This window comes from Vicia villosa, linkage group LG2, assembly GCF_029867415.1.
Source record: "Vicia villosa cultivar HV-30 ecotype Madison, WI linkage group LG2, Vvil1.0, whole genome shotgun sequence".
Classification (NCBI taxonomy): domain Eukaryota; kingdom Viridiplantae; phylum Streptophyta; class Magnoliopsida; order Fabales; family Fabaceae; genus Vicia; species Vicia villosa.
The window spans coordinates 97,877,198-97,896,553 of record NC_081181.1 but is presented as its reverse complement, the minus strand read 5'-3'; the positions used below and the strand labels follow the sequence as shown (position 1 = coordinate 97,896,553).

The 19,356-nt window shown below is 30.2% G+C and overlaps 1 protein-coding gene and 1 pseudogene across 1 annotated transcript; both read right to left on the bottom strand.

Annotated features, from left to right (window-relative positions):
- Nucleotides 1-5,838: 5,838 nt before the first annotated feature.
- Nucleotides 5,839-11,160, bottom strand: LOC131646503 (transmembrane emp24 domain-containing protein p24delta8-like). Its single transcript, XM_058916528.1, has 4 exons — nucleotides 10,931-11,160; nucleotides 10,606-10,821; nucleotides 6,186-6,262; nucleotides 5,839-6,082 (listed from the first exon to the last, which is right to left on the bottom strand). Exons 1-4 carry the CDS (start codon nucleotides 11,156-11,158, stop codon nucleotides 5,938-5,940), a joined length of 666 nt encoding a protein of 221 aa, XP_058772511.1. The 5' UTR covers nucleotides 11,159-11,160; the 3' UTR covers nucleotides 5,839-5,937.
- A 6,187-nt stretch (nucleotides 11,161-17,347) lies between these two features.
- On the bottom strand, nucleotides 17,348-18,957 carry LOC131646502 (transmembrane emp24 domain-containing protein p24delta8-like; annotated as a pseudogene).
- Between the last annotated feature and the right edge of the window lie 399 nt (nucleotides 18,958-19,356).

The window sequence follows — 19,356 nt, the reverse complement described above, 5'->3', positions numbered from 1 at the left end:
CTTTGTCTTTATTGATGGTGTTATCAGAATTTTCTTTAAGTTTGAACACCCATCTACAGCCCATGGCCTTTCTATGGGAGGGTACAGAAGTTAGTGTCCAGGTGTTTTTGGCTAAAATGGAATTATACTCTTGTTGCATAGCTTCAACCCATTTTGGTTCAGCTTAAGCTTGCTTAAGGTTAGCTGGTTCACATACAGCTAGAAAGGTTTTAGGCTTGAGATTTCCTGATTTTCCGCTAGTAACCATAGAGTGTGTTAGTGACTAGGGAAAAAGCAAGAAGATTATATGGAATAGAAGAAGTACTGGAAGCATGTTGTAAAGGTTGAGTATGAACTGAAGGATTTAAAGAATCATTATTTAGGCTTAAAGTGTGATTCTGATTGGAGAGCCATGTAGGTTATGAGGAGAAACCAAGGTCTGTTCAGTGGGGACAGACTGGTCATGTTGCAGACTAGGAAAGGGATTGTTCATACTGAGGTTGACTAGAGTAGTAGAAATTGAATTAGTAGGATCAGAATGATTTCCACTAGGTGATGTATTGTCACTTTCAACTGTGATATTTTTTTACTTTATAGAGAGAGGAATAGACTTAGGGAGGGATGAGATACACTGCTGGTTTTTGTCTAGTTGCATAGTGGAGTAGGGAAAGACTTTTTCATTGAAAATGACATCTTTGGAAATGTACAACCTACCTTCTTTGCTGAGACATTTATACCCTTTATGTTAGGGGGAAATACCAAGATACACACATTCAGTACTTCTTAATTGTAGTTTATTTTTGTTATAGGGCCTTAGATGTGGGAAACAAGAGCAGCCAAAATCTCTAAGAGTTGAATAGTCAGGGACTTTGTGAAACAAGGCCTGGAAGGGGGATATAGACTTAGGAAGTGTAGTGGTAGGGAGCCTGTTAATGAGGTGAATAGAGGCAGTAAAGGCATGATCCCAGTAATCAATGGGCATACTTGCATGAGCAAGTAAGTGAGGCCCATTTCAACTATGCTCCTATGTTTTCTCTCAACAGTACCATTTTGGTGTGAGGTGTGAGGGCACGTTAACCTGTGAATAATACCTAACTCATTGAGGAATTTAGTAAAGGGTCTGTATTCACCTCCAAAATCAGAATGTATGGCCTTAATGTTAGTATGAAATTGTGTCTTAACAAAAGTCAAAAACTGTTTGAAAGTACCTAAGGCATCAAAATTTTGTTTAAGGAAGTACACCCAAGTGTATTTGGTGTACACATCTACAAAGGCTATGTAGTAGTGAACAAAGTGTTACCAATGCGACTTGGGGATCAGAGAGTCAGATGTGAAACTCGCGTTAAGAGTTGTAGTATCGAATGGATTTTTGAGGACAAAAATATTCTAAGTGGGGGAAGAGTTGTAACACCCGTTAATTTAATTAATTATTTAATTAAATTATTTTCAAATTATTTGTTGAAATATTGTGAAATATTGTGATAAGTTGTTATGTTTCTATTAGTTGATTATTTAGTTGATTTGTAGTAGCCATAATATTGGAATAATTATGAGATTAATTGTTGGGCTTGTTTAAGTGGTTGGTTGTAGTAAAGGTGGGGTGTGGAATTTAGGTTCAGTGAAAATAATAAAATTATAAGGTTTAGTTAAATAAAGAGAATTAGGTTAATTAGAAAGTGGAAGGAGAAAGAAGGGAAGAAAAGTTGGAACGTGAGAAGCTGCAAGGTTGAGAGAAGAGGCAAAAAGTTAAGTTTCAACCGAAGAGTTATAGAGCGGTCCCCAATCCAAGGTAAGGGTGAGGTTCTGATTCTATAATGGGAATTATGATGGATATTATGTAGGAATGGGGTTAGATTGCCATAGTTTTCTTTTGTCGAATATTGTTCATGATTGTGTTATGGTGTTGTAATAGATTGAATGATGTTTGTTGCAATTGATGAATTATTGATGTGGTTGCACTATATGATGTGAAATTGATGTGAATTATAGGTTATAAAACATGTATTATGTTGCTATGGACTGTTGTTGATGTTTGATTGGGACCCTATAGTCTAAACAAGGTTTTTGAATGTATTTTTGGGAATTTTACGTGATGAGTCGACACATGAGGTTTTGCGTCAACACATACTATGTAGTTTTATAAAACAGAAGTCTTAAAGTTGTATGCATCGATACGTAAGCCTATGCGTCGATACATGTTTTAAAAAATTTTGTTATGTGTCGACACATGAGATTTTGCGTCGACAGATACTATATAGTTTTATAAAAATAGAAGTTTGAAAGTTGTATGTATCGATACGTAAGCCTATGCGTAGATACATGTTGTGTTTAAAAATCAAATTTTTGAATTATGAGTCGACACATGAGGTTTCCTGTCGACACATACTGTTACGAAACTAAAAATATTTTCATACATTGTTTGGGGCATATCTTCGCGATCGTAACTCCGATTTAACTGTCGTTCAAAGTGTTGGAAAGCTAATATAATGAACTTTACCATGATAGAATGAAATGATTAATAAGATGTAATTTCATAGTGTTTGTTATTTTTTTTATATAGGCTTATGACAGTGTTGAACTGTTGTGGTTGTTATTGTTGTTTGTTGTAGGCTTATGCTAGTGTTGAACTGTTGCCGTGGTTGTTGCGTTGATGTTTTCGTTGATAATTTTTGCTATTGTTGGTATGTTGTGGTTGTTGATAATTGTTGATGTTGTTGTTTTACCTCTATCAATTGTCAAAGAATTCAAGTTGTAGGCTTATGCCAAAGTTGATTCGTTGTTATGTTGTTGTCGTTGTATGTTGTAGGATTATGGCCAATGTTGATGTTGTTGTTATGTTGTTGTTGTTGTGTTGTTATTGTCGCATTCATTATTGTGGCATACATATCATATCAATTTGGAGCTGATGCTCCGTAAGTTGGCCTGGATTGGCAAATATTAAGTTGGAGGGTTATGCCTTGTTTTAAAGTTGAAGGCTTATGCCTTGTTAACGCCTCTATTAACTGGCGGTTTCTAAGTTGGGAGTTTTGCACTATTGGTACCACTTGCATGTGCATTGTATGAGTCACATTCTGAGTTGCATCTCTGAGTTGTCGTGATGATGAAATAGTTAATATACTGTGTTGATGATATTATTGTGAAGCTGGAATAGTTGATATGTTTTGTTGATAATTTTGTGATGATAAATGTTATTTAACAAGCTGTGAAGTGGTGATTTTGTATGAACTGATTCTAATATAGTATTTATCATACGTTCGATTATAATGTTTGATATCTCACCCCTTCTGTTTGAATGTTACCCATATGTTAGTAACGTGCAGGTAATCCAGAGTGAAGGTTGTTTACCTTCATTAGTTCGAGTCGGTGATGTCGCTCTGATATGTAACACTCGGGGGATGAACGCTTGTGTTTTATCGTTGTGAATTGATTTAGTTGCTGGATTTTAAGTAGAACTTATTAAAGTATATCTTGCTGTCTTTGAAGTTGTTTTCAGTTGAACAAGATGATATGTCATTTAAGTTAAAATTGTGATTCTGCTGCTTAACTAATGAAAGTTGCTATTATGTTTAAAGATAAAGAATTATGTTGTTATCGGTTCATCTAAGTTTTAAGTGTTATGTATTTGTTTTGTATGGGATTATATGCCGTGTTGTTTTAAGAAGTAAAATGTAGCATCCTGTTTGCATGTTGAAATTTTATAACTCTGATTTTTATAATATTTGCCAGGTAGAAATGGGGTGTTACAGGGAAAGAGGATTGATTCTAACTGGGAGCCCAAGGTACTTGAAAAGGAGGGACTCATTCTTACATGGAGGAAATCACGGCAAGATCTAAGAAGCCTGATCAGAATTGACCCTAATAAGAGAGATCTTGGAAAAATTCACACGAAGGATTGAGGCAAGCTCAAAACCATGAACAATAGCCTTGATGATCCATAGGTTATCAATAGTAGTATCAGCCAGGATAATCGCGTCGTTCGCATACTGAAGGTGGGAGACCACCAAGTCCGAGGACCCAACTCTAATATAAAAAAAGTAGCAGCTCTACTGCCCTAGAAATGAGACCATTCAAGTATTCACCCACCAAGTGGAAAAAGAAGGAAGCTAGGGAGTTAGCTTGGTGCAGTCCACTTTGAATACTAATCGCTTGGGTCGGGTAACCATTAACCAAGACTGCAATATTACCAACAAACACACATGCTCTAATCCAACTCTTCCACTTGTCATTAAACCCAAATCGACAAAGCATATAGTTAAGCAAAGACCAGCTAATAGAATCATAGGCTTTCTCAAAATCAACTTTAAAGAGAGGACAAGATTTCCTACTATGTTTAACAAGATCCATAAGTTCATCCACAACAACCACCCTGTCCACTAGGAGTCTACCTTTGAGAAAGGCAAACTAATTAGGGCAGATGAGATTATCCATGACACTAGAGAGCCTAGAAACCAAGACCTTGGAAACAATCTCATAGAGAGACCCAACTAAAGAAATAGGCTTAAAATCCTCAAATTGAGAAACGGAACCAACCTTTGGAATCAAAGTAACAAAGAAAGAGGAAAAATTACAGGGAAGAGTGGCAAATTGATGGAACTAAGCAAACATGATACCGAGGTCTTCTCTGAGAAATAACCAAAATCTCTTAAAAGGATAAATTCAACCTATCAGGGCCATGACTCTTGTTACCATCATAAAAGATCAATCGCTCGATCAATCTTAGATAAGAGGAAATGCGCAGTTAGGTTAGCACTATCCTTTGCATAGATAGAAAGGAATGAGATCCCATCTAACCGAGGTCGATCGCCATAGGGTTCCCTAAATTGATTAGAGAAATGATCTACCACAAACTAGTGAATCCCTGAGACCCTTTCAACCCAAATAACCCCAACTTTGAGAGCTAGGATAACACTCCTCATACTCTTACTCATAATACAGGCATGGAAAAATCTTGTATTGACATTTCTTTCCTTGAGCTTCCTAGCCCTAGACCTTTGAACAAAAAGGGAATCTTTAATTCGAAGGAGGGACTAAAGGTCCAAAGAAGCCTTACTCCTCACAACCACCTACTCCTAAAAAATACATCCCTGCTCAATTCTCAAATCAAGATAGTTCACCCCCACCTTAAGGGACTTAATATAGGAGTCAAGAATACTAAGCACTTCATTGTTCCAAGCTTTCAAGGCCCATTTGAGGGCTTTAAGTTTCTCATTATGGACAGAGGATTTCCACCTAGAGGACAAAGAGGTATACCAACTATCAAAGACCATTTCAGTTAATAGAGGATGAGTGAGCCAATGGTTATTAAAGTGGAAAGGTTTTGGTCCTCAAAACTGGTTGGAATACCTGAGAATGATCAGTCTCCCTCGAATCCTCAAAAATAAGAATCCTATCAAAACAACTAGCAAGCCTACATTTAGGCTAGAACCAAGTAAAGTTCCTTCCTATAAGTGGAAGATCCCATAACTCCATATGAGAGATGAAATTATAAAACTCAACACAGAGCGAATCCCTGACCCGCTGCTCAGAAGAGAAACAAACAAAATTAAAATCATCCGGAACACACCACACATTTTCTTCAAGAGACGCTTTCATAAGAAGTAAGTCTCTCGAAAGAGTCCTCATCTCACTAAAACTGCACTTGGAATAAACATTAACGACCATACACTTAGTTTTAGAAATTCCATTCCAGATAAACTCCAAAGTAACTCCATTGATCACCTATTTTTCTTTTATTGTGTTTTATGTTCATAACTCCGAGGTTTTAGATTTCAATTTCAGATAAAATATTCAATTTAACAATGTCAACATATTATTTCTCATAAGACTATTTATTCATTAATTAGAAAACGATAATCTAATACAAATATTTCATTTATGCTTTATCCAATAAATTGACACAAGTATTTTATTGAGCACATAAGAAAATTAAGATGCACAATTGATCAAAAATCATAAAAATTATATGAGTTTCTTTTTCCGAAAAAAGGTCCTCAAGTGCCATAGTTGTAAACCTGTTACCGAGAAGGTGACAAAATATGACACAAAAATCCACAAGAACATTCTATTGTCAGTTATCCAATTGAGCTCTAACATTTCTGTATTTCTGAAAAATAAAATCAAAATAAAATTGGTTAAATAAAGTAAGCATCCTAGGGCTAAAAATTGAATTAATAGTTTAAAATAGACAAACAAATATATACACTTACCTATGTCGAAGATAAGACATCTCTTCTTGAATAGATAATGCAGTTTCATGTAAATTTTGTACCTCGTAGACCATTCTCTGTCCCATGTTAAAGAAAATCAAATTAATCCTTTTTTTTTTCATGACACAAATGTTATACTTAACGAAAATGTTTTTTTTTTCAAACTTATAAAAATAAATAGTCATGATAGATGTTTAATTATGAATTTCTTATTAACTAAAAGTATATTAAATAAGAGAAAAAAGAGATATGCACGTGTAAAATATTTTTACACTGTCAACCAATCACAACCATATATTTAATTAAAACACAATTTAGTTTAAAAAAACTAATATGACAATGCAAGTGTAAGGATTTGATTGATTGTATATGTAAAATTATTTTCACTATCAATGCACTATCTTTAAATTCATTAAATAAATATGAATATATTAATTTATTAAATCATTATATAGTCTAAACATAAAAAAAATAAAACAAAATTGAAACTTTAAGGGCCCGTTTGGTGCACAGGATAAGAGACGGGATAGGATATCTGTATCATATCCTATCTCAATTCAGTGTTTGCTGACACAACATGATAGGATAAGTTAATCCTGAAACTTATCCTATCCTGCCTCAGTAGTTCAAATTGTTATCCTGAATATGAGCTGGGTTAGAATCCGGCAGGATAAGATAAGAAAATGATTCACTAATTTACCCCTATAAAATATAATTTAAAATAAAAAATTAAATATGACAAAATATAAATAAAAATTAATTTGATATTAAATTAAAAATATTAATATTAATTTAATAAAATACAAAAATTAAAATATTTAAAATAAATAAATTATTAAAATTTTAAAAATATAAATACTAATTTTATTTTTTATCAAATTAAATATATGTTCTTGCAAGGGTAATTTTGTCATTTACATACTTTATATATATATATATATATATATATATATATATATATATATATATATATATATATATATATATATATATATATATATATATATATATATATATATATGCTAGAATTCATGATTTTTTTAAGAAAAATTGAAATTATTTACTCAATAATGACAATGAATTTTTTTTAATTATAAAAGAATTTTTTTAACCAATTTATAAATTTTAAAATATTTTATAAAATAATTTTTAAAATTTTTACAAGGGTATATATATACTATCTGGTATCGTGTGTGAATCAAACACATGATAGGATAAGTCTTATCATGTCTGTATCATATCCTATCCTTACCCTGCTTCATATTCTATCATGTCTCTATCATATCCTGCGCATCAAACGGGCCCTAAAAGTCAGTCCCTAAATTTACCTTAAAAGACTTTGGTGACACAATATTGTAATGTGTTGAAATTGTACTTAAAATAGTTATTTTGATTCGTAAGTATATATCAGAACGTGTTGTTTGTTGTAACTCTGTTTTTTTTATAATTAATATCATAAGAAATGCTAGCAACACTCTCTTTTCAACACTCTCTCCAACACTCACTTTTTTATTGATTCAAATATGTGTGGGTCCTACCACTTTATGTGGGATCCATTTCTAATGTGAAAAACCCACACATGTTCTAACCAATAAAAAATTGAGTGTTGGAGAAAGTGTTGAAAAGAGAACTTAATATCATTACTTATTTTAAAAAGAAATAAAAAAATTATTTGTTTTTTGTTAATTAAATTAATTCATAAAATTTTAAAAAATAAAGAATACGCAATTTTGTGATATTCAAAGAATACAATAATAAAACACATTGATAGATCAGAATAATTATTTACTCTTTCTATATGTTTCTATAATACATCTCCTTTCTCCAAAACTTCTAATAAAATATTATATAACAATAAAAGTCAAGAGTATATATATATATATATATATATATATATATATATATATATATATATATATATATATATATATATATATATATATATATATATATATATATATATATATATATATATATATATATATATATATATATATAAGAGGAGGGATATTCTTACTCCAGGAGTAAGTTTAAATCACTTACTTCAAATCTTAACCCTTGATTTTTATTAGTCTAACGACTTTAAGTGATTATAAATATTTCTAAAAATAATTAGATTAAATGATCAATTAAAGCTATTAGATTAATGAAAATCAAGGGTTAAGATTTGGAGTAAGTGTTTTAAACTTAATATATATATATATATATATATATATATATATATATATATATATATATATATATATATATATATATATATATATATATATATATGGTTGAGAGGAATTTTTTTTGGCTTTAGGGTGAGAGGGATTTTAGTTACAACTATATTTGATTCACATATTTACCGTTCATTAATGAAATATGAGTGTTCAATTAAAAAATAAAAGATTTTATTACATTAAAAGAAAAATGTAATAATAATGATATGCAATTTAAAAAATTATCAAATACAATAAAATCTAAAAAAAATAATATAAAAAATTGTTAAAATAATTAAAAATTAATACAAAAAATTAAAAATATAAAATAAATTTAAATACATTCAATAAATAATAAAATTTTAAAAATTAGAGAGAAATAAATTTCTTTTCAAATAAAACTTTCAAGATTTTTAATAATTTAAGTTTATGTTTAAATAAATAAATATTTGATTAATATGAAATAGTTTCATTTTTCCTTCAAATTTCTCTAAATCAGGAGGAAGAAAAAGTGGTTTTGGAGGGGGTTTCACACCTTCTTCCTCCTAAATATTGAACAAAATTCATCTAATATTAAATATCATCTCCTATACCTTCAGCTCCATTTACTTGATCAAAGGGGCTTTTATAATTTGTTTGGTTGATAATTTTTAAATAGGAGAAAAGAAAATATTGAATATAAATAATGTTTGGTTCAATATTTTACGAGCCGAGAGGAGAAAGATTAAAATTCTTTGTAGAATTATATTTTGTTCATCTCAAATTGAAATTTTTTAGAGATGAAAAGGATGTTAAAATATAATTTACTATATTTACAAAATTAATATCAATTTTTTATTAAAATTATAATTTATCTTTAAAAAATATTTAAATTCTAAGTTTTTAATCCAATTTTTTTTTATGTTCAAATTTTCTCTTTTATGGTTAAAAATTTGTTCCTACCTCAAGTCAACTTCATATTTTATTTTTTAAATTCTAAAATCACTTTTTAATTATTTTGAAATTTTTTTATATAATAATTTTTTTAATTTTATTATATTCGATAATCTTTTTAAATTATATATTAATATCATTTATGTTTTTATAAAATATTTGATGTTTTTTAATTTAATATTGATATTTTAATAACTATGAACAATAAATATTAGTGGTGACATGGCCGCAGTCCCGTTTAGGCTCATTTCGCAATAGCCGACAAAAAATAGGGCATGCATAGTTAAGAGTGCTGACATAACATCTTGACCCATCCCGCAAAAAGATGAGGGTTGGGTAGGGAATGTCTGCCGGTTTAACACTTTTTAGGCTTAAAAATGTAAAATTTTATGTAAATGTTTGTGTCCGCAAAAGCCCGTAAAAAATGAAACGGGCATATTTGAGGTTGCGAGTTTAAAATCTTAGTTTGTGTGAAATTTTGATTTGTCCAAAAAAAAATATAGCAAAACGAGGATGTCCAACAGATCAGACCCGTTTTGCCACTCCTAGTAAATATCATAAGTCTTATGGTAAAACTATATGAATAACAAAATAAATTGGTTTTAAAATATTTCCTTCCTCCCATGTGAACCAAACATATTTGTAATTAAGATTTTATCCTCCTTTCTCATCTTCTTTCATATTTTGAACCAAACATATTTGTAATTAAAATTTCTCTCCACCTTATTCCTCACATCTATTCTCTCTAATCAAAATATATTCCCTTCTCTCATTTGAAATAAATAGACTCTCAACTTAAAGTAAAAAAATAAAGATATTTTTATCAAATGGAGGAAATAGTGGAGAGAAATTTTAATTATAAATATGTTTGGTTCAATTTACTATTAAAATGAGTGAATAAATTTTAATTACAAATATGATTTGCTCACAAGAGATGAAATGTATTTTGAAACTAATTTACATTTTTTTTATCTTTATTTTTTTTATAATACTCATGATATTTACTATTCTTATTTCAAAAATAATTTTTTTCATCAAAATATAAGTATTCAAATAGAGAACTTCATAAATGTTTTATGAAAAATATAACAATAATAATATATAATTAAAAAAGATTAACAAATAAAACTATCGTAAAAAAAATTGAAATAATTATAAAGTGACATAAAATTTAAGAAATAAAATAAAATAAATTTAAATACATATAATGAATAATAAGACAAAGATAAAAAAATGAAAATAAAACTTATATAAAAATAGATTGCCACAAAATTTGAGAAACTTACGTCAATGTTGCTTCTCTTTGCAATATTAGGCCTACCCAATGTAGTGACTCCAGTTCTAATATCAAAATCAATAGACAACTTCACTTTGTAATCCTCAGTTGTCCCCATAAAACAAACCAAGTACTGTTCAGTTTCATATGCCGTAAATGCAAACTGCCCTAGTTGAATATCATCTGCACGATAAATTATTGCGTTCGTAACTCCATGCGTAGACACCTAATCAACATCAACAATTAAAAAAAAAACATCAACAATTAAAATCACAAATAATAACACAATAATCATCTTCACATTTGTAGTAGCATAATGGTTTTTGAATCAATACCTGAACAGCGATAGTGTGGTTAGGTGGCAAAGGTTGATCCTTGTTATGATTAACGATGGAGTAGTTTCCAACTATCATAGAGTTCTTGATTAACTCTTCGGAGAAACATCTTGCGTCTTTGCCATGTGATAACTCAAATCTGATGGATTGAACTGAATATGAAAAGAGTACTATGGTTGCAAGAAGAGGGAGATAGGATTGGTGTGTGTTTAATCCAAACATATTCATGATTGGTGTTGAGAGGAGTTGAGGAAAGTTGAGGATTATTACTACTAATTTATAGGAGATTTATGAGACATATGTGCAAAATTTATGCTATGTGTTAAAAGAAATTGTAGTAGTAATTAAATATGATTGACTAAATATCAAACATTGACTACATCGTCTAATATTTAATTATAAATATTATTTTAAAGAAAAAGAGTAGAAAATTAACATAATGAGAATTTTCTGATAAGTGTATTTTCTAAAAGAGAAAAGAAAATTAAAGAAAAACTTTACATTATGTTTTTTTGATAAATTATTTTTTGATAAATGTTGACTACATTGTATAATAATTAATTATAAATGTATTTTTTTTATAAATGTTTTTTTTACTAAAATACAATTCAACTTTACATTATCTTTTCTTTTAATGACAAGTGTAATTATTTATAAATATATAGAAAAAAGAAAGGGAAAAAACAAAGATAACCACAAAATTAGGGGTGGCAAAGCGGGAGGTCCCGTTTAGGATCATCTCATTTAAGTCGATTTAAAAGTGAGTGGAGCGGAGCGGACCAACTTAGATGTACGAGTTTAAAAGTCAAGTCTGTCTCGTTTACAAATGAGTTGGCGGGTTGATGGACCAGCCTACCATTTTTTTATTTTTTTTTGCTTAAATAGTCTTTTGGTCCCTGTAACTGTAAGTTGGCGTGTTTTTTATTTTCCTCCCTTTATCTTATTTTTCTTGAAAATGATCCCTGAATATTAAAATCCTTTTGATTTTAGTCCCTAAAGTTAAAATCCGCAGGAAAATCTGCAGGTTTCTTGCGGATTTTCCTTTGAATTTTCCTGCAGGTTTAAATTTTAGGGACTAAAACCTAAATGGTTTTAACATTCAGGGACCATTTCCAAAAAAAAAAAAGATATAAAAAAGAAAATAAAAAACATGTCAACTTACAAGGGACCAAAAGACTATTTAAGCATTTTTTTTTCAATTTAACTTACTTTTCTTTATAACTTTTTATAGTTTATCACTTTATTTTTAATTTATTAAAGTAATTTAATAATTTACTATATTTATTATTTTTTTAGACATATGTCATAACCATTCAAATAATAATACACATTTTTAAGAATTATTAAATAATAAAATATATAAAAAAATTATAGTATTTTACTAAACAATAATAAAAAAAGTTTACCATTCCATTACTTCTAGAATTTGTAATTCCTATCTCATAAATTATTGAGTTTTATGGTTGCAACTTGCATCCACTGTCAATGTAATTGAAACAATAAGAAAAGAAAACAAGTTTTCTAATTTATGACGACGTTAGAGGTAAGTATTCGATTTCATTTTTATCAATAAAAAATAGTGAATTGACTCCTCAATGCACTATCCAATTTTTATTCTAAGTATAAAAAAGTTTAAAGAAAAAACTCGCGGGAAAAACCCGCTCTGCCCCGTCCCCATCCCGCTTTTAATGTGGGTTAGACGGGGTAGGCCAACTTAATTTGAGACACCGAGCCGAAAATCTCAGCTCGGCCCGCCAAAAATGATGGGTTAAACGAGTCAACCCAGTGGGCTCAGCCCGTTTTGCCACCCTACACAAAACTAACAAAAACAAAATGAGAATTAGACGAAAACTACAAAACACCGTAATCAAGAAATAAGAAAAACCTCACATGGGGAGAAAATACCAACCGAAACACCAACAAAAACCAGTAGAATAAAAATGCCAAAATACGAAGAATCCAAATAGCCACATGAAAGAACCGATTGGGAAGAGACAAGGAACGTACAAACAAAATCAGAGAGGCATCCAACTAAGAAACACATGTCTATATGCCCAAGCTCAAGAATGTATTTTTCTCAAGTCTCGAAGAGCGAGGGCTAGTCTAGGGAAACGAGAACGAATTCACTCTCAAGAGTGAGAAATTATAGTTTTTAACCGTCAATCTTTCACTGCAAAAAAAATAATTTTCTTACGCATACTTTGGATAGTTCAAACTGTTGCGTGTCAAATTGTGGCTAAGCTTACCAACTCTCTATTATCTTTATTTAACCTTCGACTGTGAGGTGTGCGTGTGTGTGGTCTAGCGGTGAAACGCTTGGGTATTGAGAGTGTGCTCCTCTCAAGGTCTCAGGTTTAAATCCTGCTAGATACAAATTGCCTATTAAAAAAAACCTCTGACTGTGAGATAGGCAACGACCTTCCCACTAATTTAAAAACCCTATAACACATCAACAACAACACACCGTCACACTGAACGAATAAATGATCCACACATTCAATCTATCATCATATTTTATTTAATAAAATCATATAATAATATTATAGGTGAATGGGCTATTTAAGTAATAATTTTATAAAAAATATTAAATACTATAATAATATAATACCTTATATTAAATTTAAAATAATAATAATTTGTGTAAATAATAAATTATATTTGGTGTAATATTTAAATAAAGAATTTATTAAAGGTGAGAAGATAATGTGTGTGACGACCCAAATTTATTAGTGAGGATCCTTCATTGGACATGACCCAAATACTGGCCATGGTGGAGGGGTTGCGACAGTAGAATGAGAACCTACAAGATAACATCCAAACATTACAAACCCAAATAGTGCGTGACGACGGTTTTGAGGAGGAGCCCTTAGACCTACAGCCTTTGCTAGAAGCTGTTTGGGAAGATGAGGTTCCAGAGAATTTCAAACTACCCACCTTGGCATCCTTTGATGGCAAGAGCGACCCCCAGGAGCACATCATTTTTGTCAATAGCCATATGGCCATAGTCGAAGTCTCTAACTCGTTGAAGTGTAAGTTTATAGTAGGAACGTTCAAAGATGTTGCTTTGTGCTGGTACATGAGACTGTTAAGGTCCTCGATCGTCGGGTACCAAGACTTAACGCGCAAAATAGTGCAGCATTTAGCGGCCATCAAACACAAAAGGTGTCAACCACTATTTTGTTTAATATACAATAGAGTCTTTTCAAATCTCTGTGCGAATACATGGCGAGGTTTAATGAGGAGACCATAAAAGTTTCTCACCCAAATCAGGAGATGTTCGTAAGGGCTTTCCAGAATGGCCTAAGAGCAGGTCATTTCAATGAGTCCTGGCTCAAAACCGACTTCCAACATGGATGAGGTGATGAATCGGGCCAAATGCTACATTATGGGTGAGGAAAGTAATATGGAGAAGCGACACTGGGATGCCAAGGAAAAACCTCAGACCAGGTCGGAGAGGGGTACTTCCAGAAAGGAAAAATAGCAGCACCTGGCCCGGGATCGGAGTTTAACACGCCCGAGCTAGAGTCCATTTGATAGTCCCTCGGAGTCCTTTACCCCACTCAACACAAGAAGAGCAAACATACTACGTGAACTAGACCACCTTGGACTAATAGCCAGACCGCCCCAAAACAGCCTTCATGATTGGTAGGAGAAATTATTACTATGAGGCAATGCTATTTGGTCTCAAGAATGCATGGGCAACTTATCAACGATTTATGGACATGGTATTTGCCTCCCAAATCGGGAAAAACTTAGAAGTTTACATGGATGATATGATGTTCAAGACACCGAATGGGAAAAGTCACCTTGACGACTTGGAAGAAACATTTAGATCGGTATGAAAGTTCAACATGAGGCTCAAGCCGGGAAATGTACTTTCAGGGTGCAAGCAGGCAAATTCTTAGAGTTTATGCTTGCTCACAAGAAAATAGAGGCTAATCCAGACAAATGTCATAGTGTTCTTCATAAAAATTGATATGACCATAGTTTCTTAAGGGCTATAAAAACTTATTTAAAAAAGCATTTAATCCTCTTATGTCTTACTTTAAAAATCCTCCTACTTAATACATCCCATGTAAGGAATGTATCAAGTAAAAGACTTTTAAATTTATAATATTCACTACTACAAATAATACATTTTATCACAAAGCTTTCACCTTAGCCAAAATAAAATTGAGGTATAATGCCAAGGCACGCCATGTTTTATTTTTAAAAAAATCACATATTCCCTTGATTTTTAATAAAACCTAGGGAAAAAATAATTTATGGCATTCTTCGAATCTCAGCTATTGTTGTTCATATTTTTATTTGTTTATAAGTGTATACTAAATTATCTATCCTTTTGATTCTCGTAACAACTGAAGGATAAAATAATCAGATTTTGCTATAAACCACTTGTTAAACAGATTTTACCCTAATCCTGACTTATATGTAGTCGTCCTTAACTCATATGCATCATTCTTTGGGATGGATTGCAAGACAAAAAATCTTCAATGTTCTTTTATCCTTGAACAAAACATTATTTCTGCCCTTGCAATATATCTCACATAATGGTGTTGATTTTGTTGTTGTATTTTTGGAAATCCGTTTAATTGAAAAAGGTTGGAAAATAATTAAAATGTAGAATTTGTCCTCGGTTTTTTAATAACCGAGGGGTAAAGTGACATATTTTTATGACGTCATTCGTTATCTCGCATTTGTATTCCATGTTAAATGTATTTCGCGTCTGAGGTGAAACGTGTTATTTGTAGTAGTGATTGTAATTGTAATTTATTATAAATGTTGGGTCTAGTTTATAATTTGTGATAAATATTAAGGCCTAGTTAGAAATATATGTTAGTGTATAAATGTAAGTTTATTTTTTACATATGACTTGAATAATAGGTCACCCATAATCAATCATAGTCAATAAAATTAATTATTAGTAAATGAGTGGTGGTTTTTAAATTCATTCTATTAATAAACCAATAAATTTAGTTCACCGTGTTAACTTTCACCTAACTAAAAATCATAAAAGAAAGACACCACCAAAAAAAAGTCATACTTATCCCACCCCTAAGAAACTTTGGTTAGATCTCAAGCCGCATGACCACCATCAACTTAACATAGACCACCAAAAGAAGCACTAAAACTACATAACCAAGAATCAGAACAAAACACTCCATTTATTATTTGTTAAGATAAACTATATTTTTTTTAATAAGCAATGATTAAAACAAAATCAAAGATTGTTTACCAGAAGTACACCAATCTGACAAATACAACACAAATTAACCTCCCTTCATAAGCAGAGAAGAGGCATAGTGCTCAAAATAGAAAAGTTACAAAAAAAAAAAACATAGAAAATTCTAATAGCTTTAAAAACTATAGTTGACATGCATTCTATGAAACTAAATATCAATCATAGTCGATATAATTCTTAAACCAATGAGAGAAATAATATGAGTTCATCCTAAATATTTACTTAAAACCCAATATTGATAAACCTCAAAAAACTTTTTTTTTTTATATTCACACATAAAACTATAAATATTGTTTTAAGATTTTAACTTTAGAAACTCAATACGAAGATATTTGGCTGACTATAACTTGGAGCATATGGCTTCTTAGGAACGGTATTCTTTTTCGAAAAGACCGTTGGAATATTCTGAATAAGGTGTGGGAGATTAAAACCTTGGTGTGGAGGTGATCTTTCATTAGAGAGATTACTTATCCCAATTGTACTTTCTACGAATCTAGTAGGGATCCTTTACTATTTCTTTCTTAGTTTCAATTGGTCTGTAATTTTCTTTTCTTTTGTTCGAATTATTTTTGTTTTTAGTGTTTAAACTTTTGAGAACCCTTAGTTCTCTTTTCAATATATCTTGATTACACTCAAACAAAAAAAACACGAAGATATTTAAGAATAACAGATATATAATTAGCCATGAAACTATTTATCCACTATCTAAAAATAGATAATCTGATCGAAAATATTTCATTTATTCTTATCTAATAAATTGAAACATATATACTAAGGTGTATAGTTACGCAATAACTATTGAAGAGTAGTTCATATTTAGAAGATGAGCATCAGAAGTTCTGATGTGGGTGATCTTCTGATGGTTACTCAAAAGATAGTGTTGACCAGAAGTTTTACCTTCTGGGTCCAGATAGCGTAGCTGTTTATTTAAAGGGTACTTTAGTATTTGTTAGTTTTGTATTGTTTGTACTTTAAACTTGTTCACTAAGTTTAGTCTATTAGGACTTATGTGACAAATTTCTTTTGTATAAATAGCCTTGTAGTAGCTATCATTTATTAACAACAGTAATAGAGAACACAACAATTATTCTCTCATTCTTTTTGCGTCGTTATTCTTTCGTTCATTCTCTTTGTTATCATCTTTCATTCTTGTGCACCAACAATAACTAACAAAATTATATGAGTTTCTTTTTCCTAAAAAAGGTCTTCAAATGCCATTGTTGTAATCCGGTAACTAAGAAGGTGACAAAAAATGAAATGAAAATCCACGAGATCATTCTATGTCCTGTTATCCAGTTAAGCTCTAGCATTTCTGTATTTCTGAAAGAAATTATTTTGATAAATTAAGATAAGAATCGTATCACTAAAAGTTGGATTAAAAATAGAAAAACAAGTGTAAATGTTTACCGTTGCAAAAGATAAGACATCTCCTCATATATGAATAATGCAGTTTCGTGTAAAATTTGTATGTCACGTGTCATTCCCTATCACATTTTTTTTAATTAATAACAAAATAGTAAAATATATAAAATATGATAAAGCGTGCAACAAAATACAAAGAAAATTACAATTGTATAAGCAAAATAATTATGTACTCACTTCATATTTTAATAATATGAGACACAATATATACTTGACTGTCATCATATATTAATGTATTGTATGATTTGTTATTATTATTATTAATGAATTTTAATTATTCTTTATTATTGATATAAATAATTTTATAATAATGTCCAATTAGACCTTATATTTTTTTAATATATAATAATATAATTTCTAAAAATACATATAAATATAAAAATATATAAGGTATGATGCGATTCAATATATGCATAGATTATTTTATACTATTCCATACAAATTAATTTATTAGACTCCACAATTAATACCTTTTGGATCTGTCCAGGGTGGGTGGTAATGACACATTTCCCATTTTTTAATTTATTTTCTCTTCAGCCACAAATAATAATAAAACATAGAGTATCAACATAATTGATTAATTGCAATATATAAAGTGATATTATTTTATGTAAATATTACACTAAAAATTTGAAAAACTTACATCAATTTGATTTCTCTTCAAAATATTGAGCGGATCCAAGGTTTTGACTCCAGTTTTCATCTCAAAATCAATAGACAGTCTCACTTTAGGATCATTAATTGTAGGGTTAAATAAGTTTTTGCTCTCTATAAATATTGCAGTTTTTATTTTTAGTCTCTCCCTGCCTTTAGGCAGCGATTTTTACAAAAATATCGTTGCCAAAACTAGCTAAAACTGTTGCCAAAATCCAAGAGGGACTAAAAATGAAACTACAATATTTATAGGGACCAAAAACTTATTTAACTCTTAATTGTATCCATAAAACATACAAAGTATGGTTCACTTGTATAGGCTGTAAATGAAAATTGCCCTAATTGAACATTCTCTGCAAAATGAAATATTTCTAGCCTATCTCCATGAGTAGACACCTAAATAAACATCAACAATTAAATCACAAATAATAACCTAATAATCAAATTAACATAGCTAGCATAAAATTTTAAATTGATACCTCAACAAAGATAGTGTAGTTAGGAGGCAACTTGTTATGATCGACGATGGAGTACTTTCCAACTACCATCGAATTCTTGTTTATTTCTTCGGTGAAGCATCTTGCAGATTTATATTTACAATATTGTAATTCAAATCTCATGGAATGAACTGAATATGAAAATACTCCTATAGATACAAAAAGAAGAAAAAAAAATATGATTGGTGTCTGTTTAATCCAAACATATTCATGATTGATATTGAAAGGAGGAGAAGAAGAAAGTGAAAGAATCGATTAGTGGAGTTTGTTGAGAAAAATTATTATTAAATTTATAGAAGATTTATAACGGATATGTGCAAACCTCTAAGGTATCTGTTAAAAAAATTACTAACAAATAAATGTAATATTTTTGGACAAAATGTAAATGTAATCGAATACATTGAATAATGACTACATCTAACTATAGTTAATGGTGAATTATTTTTTATAAAAATATACAGAAAATTAAGATAAGGCTTAAAGATAATAAAATAATATTACTTTTTATAAAATAATTTTATTTTTAAATACAACAATTTATAACTAATTATTTCACTCACAACCAACCAACTCCATATATCTAACCAAGTCATACTTCAAATTTTAAAATA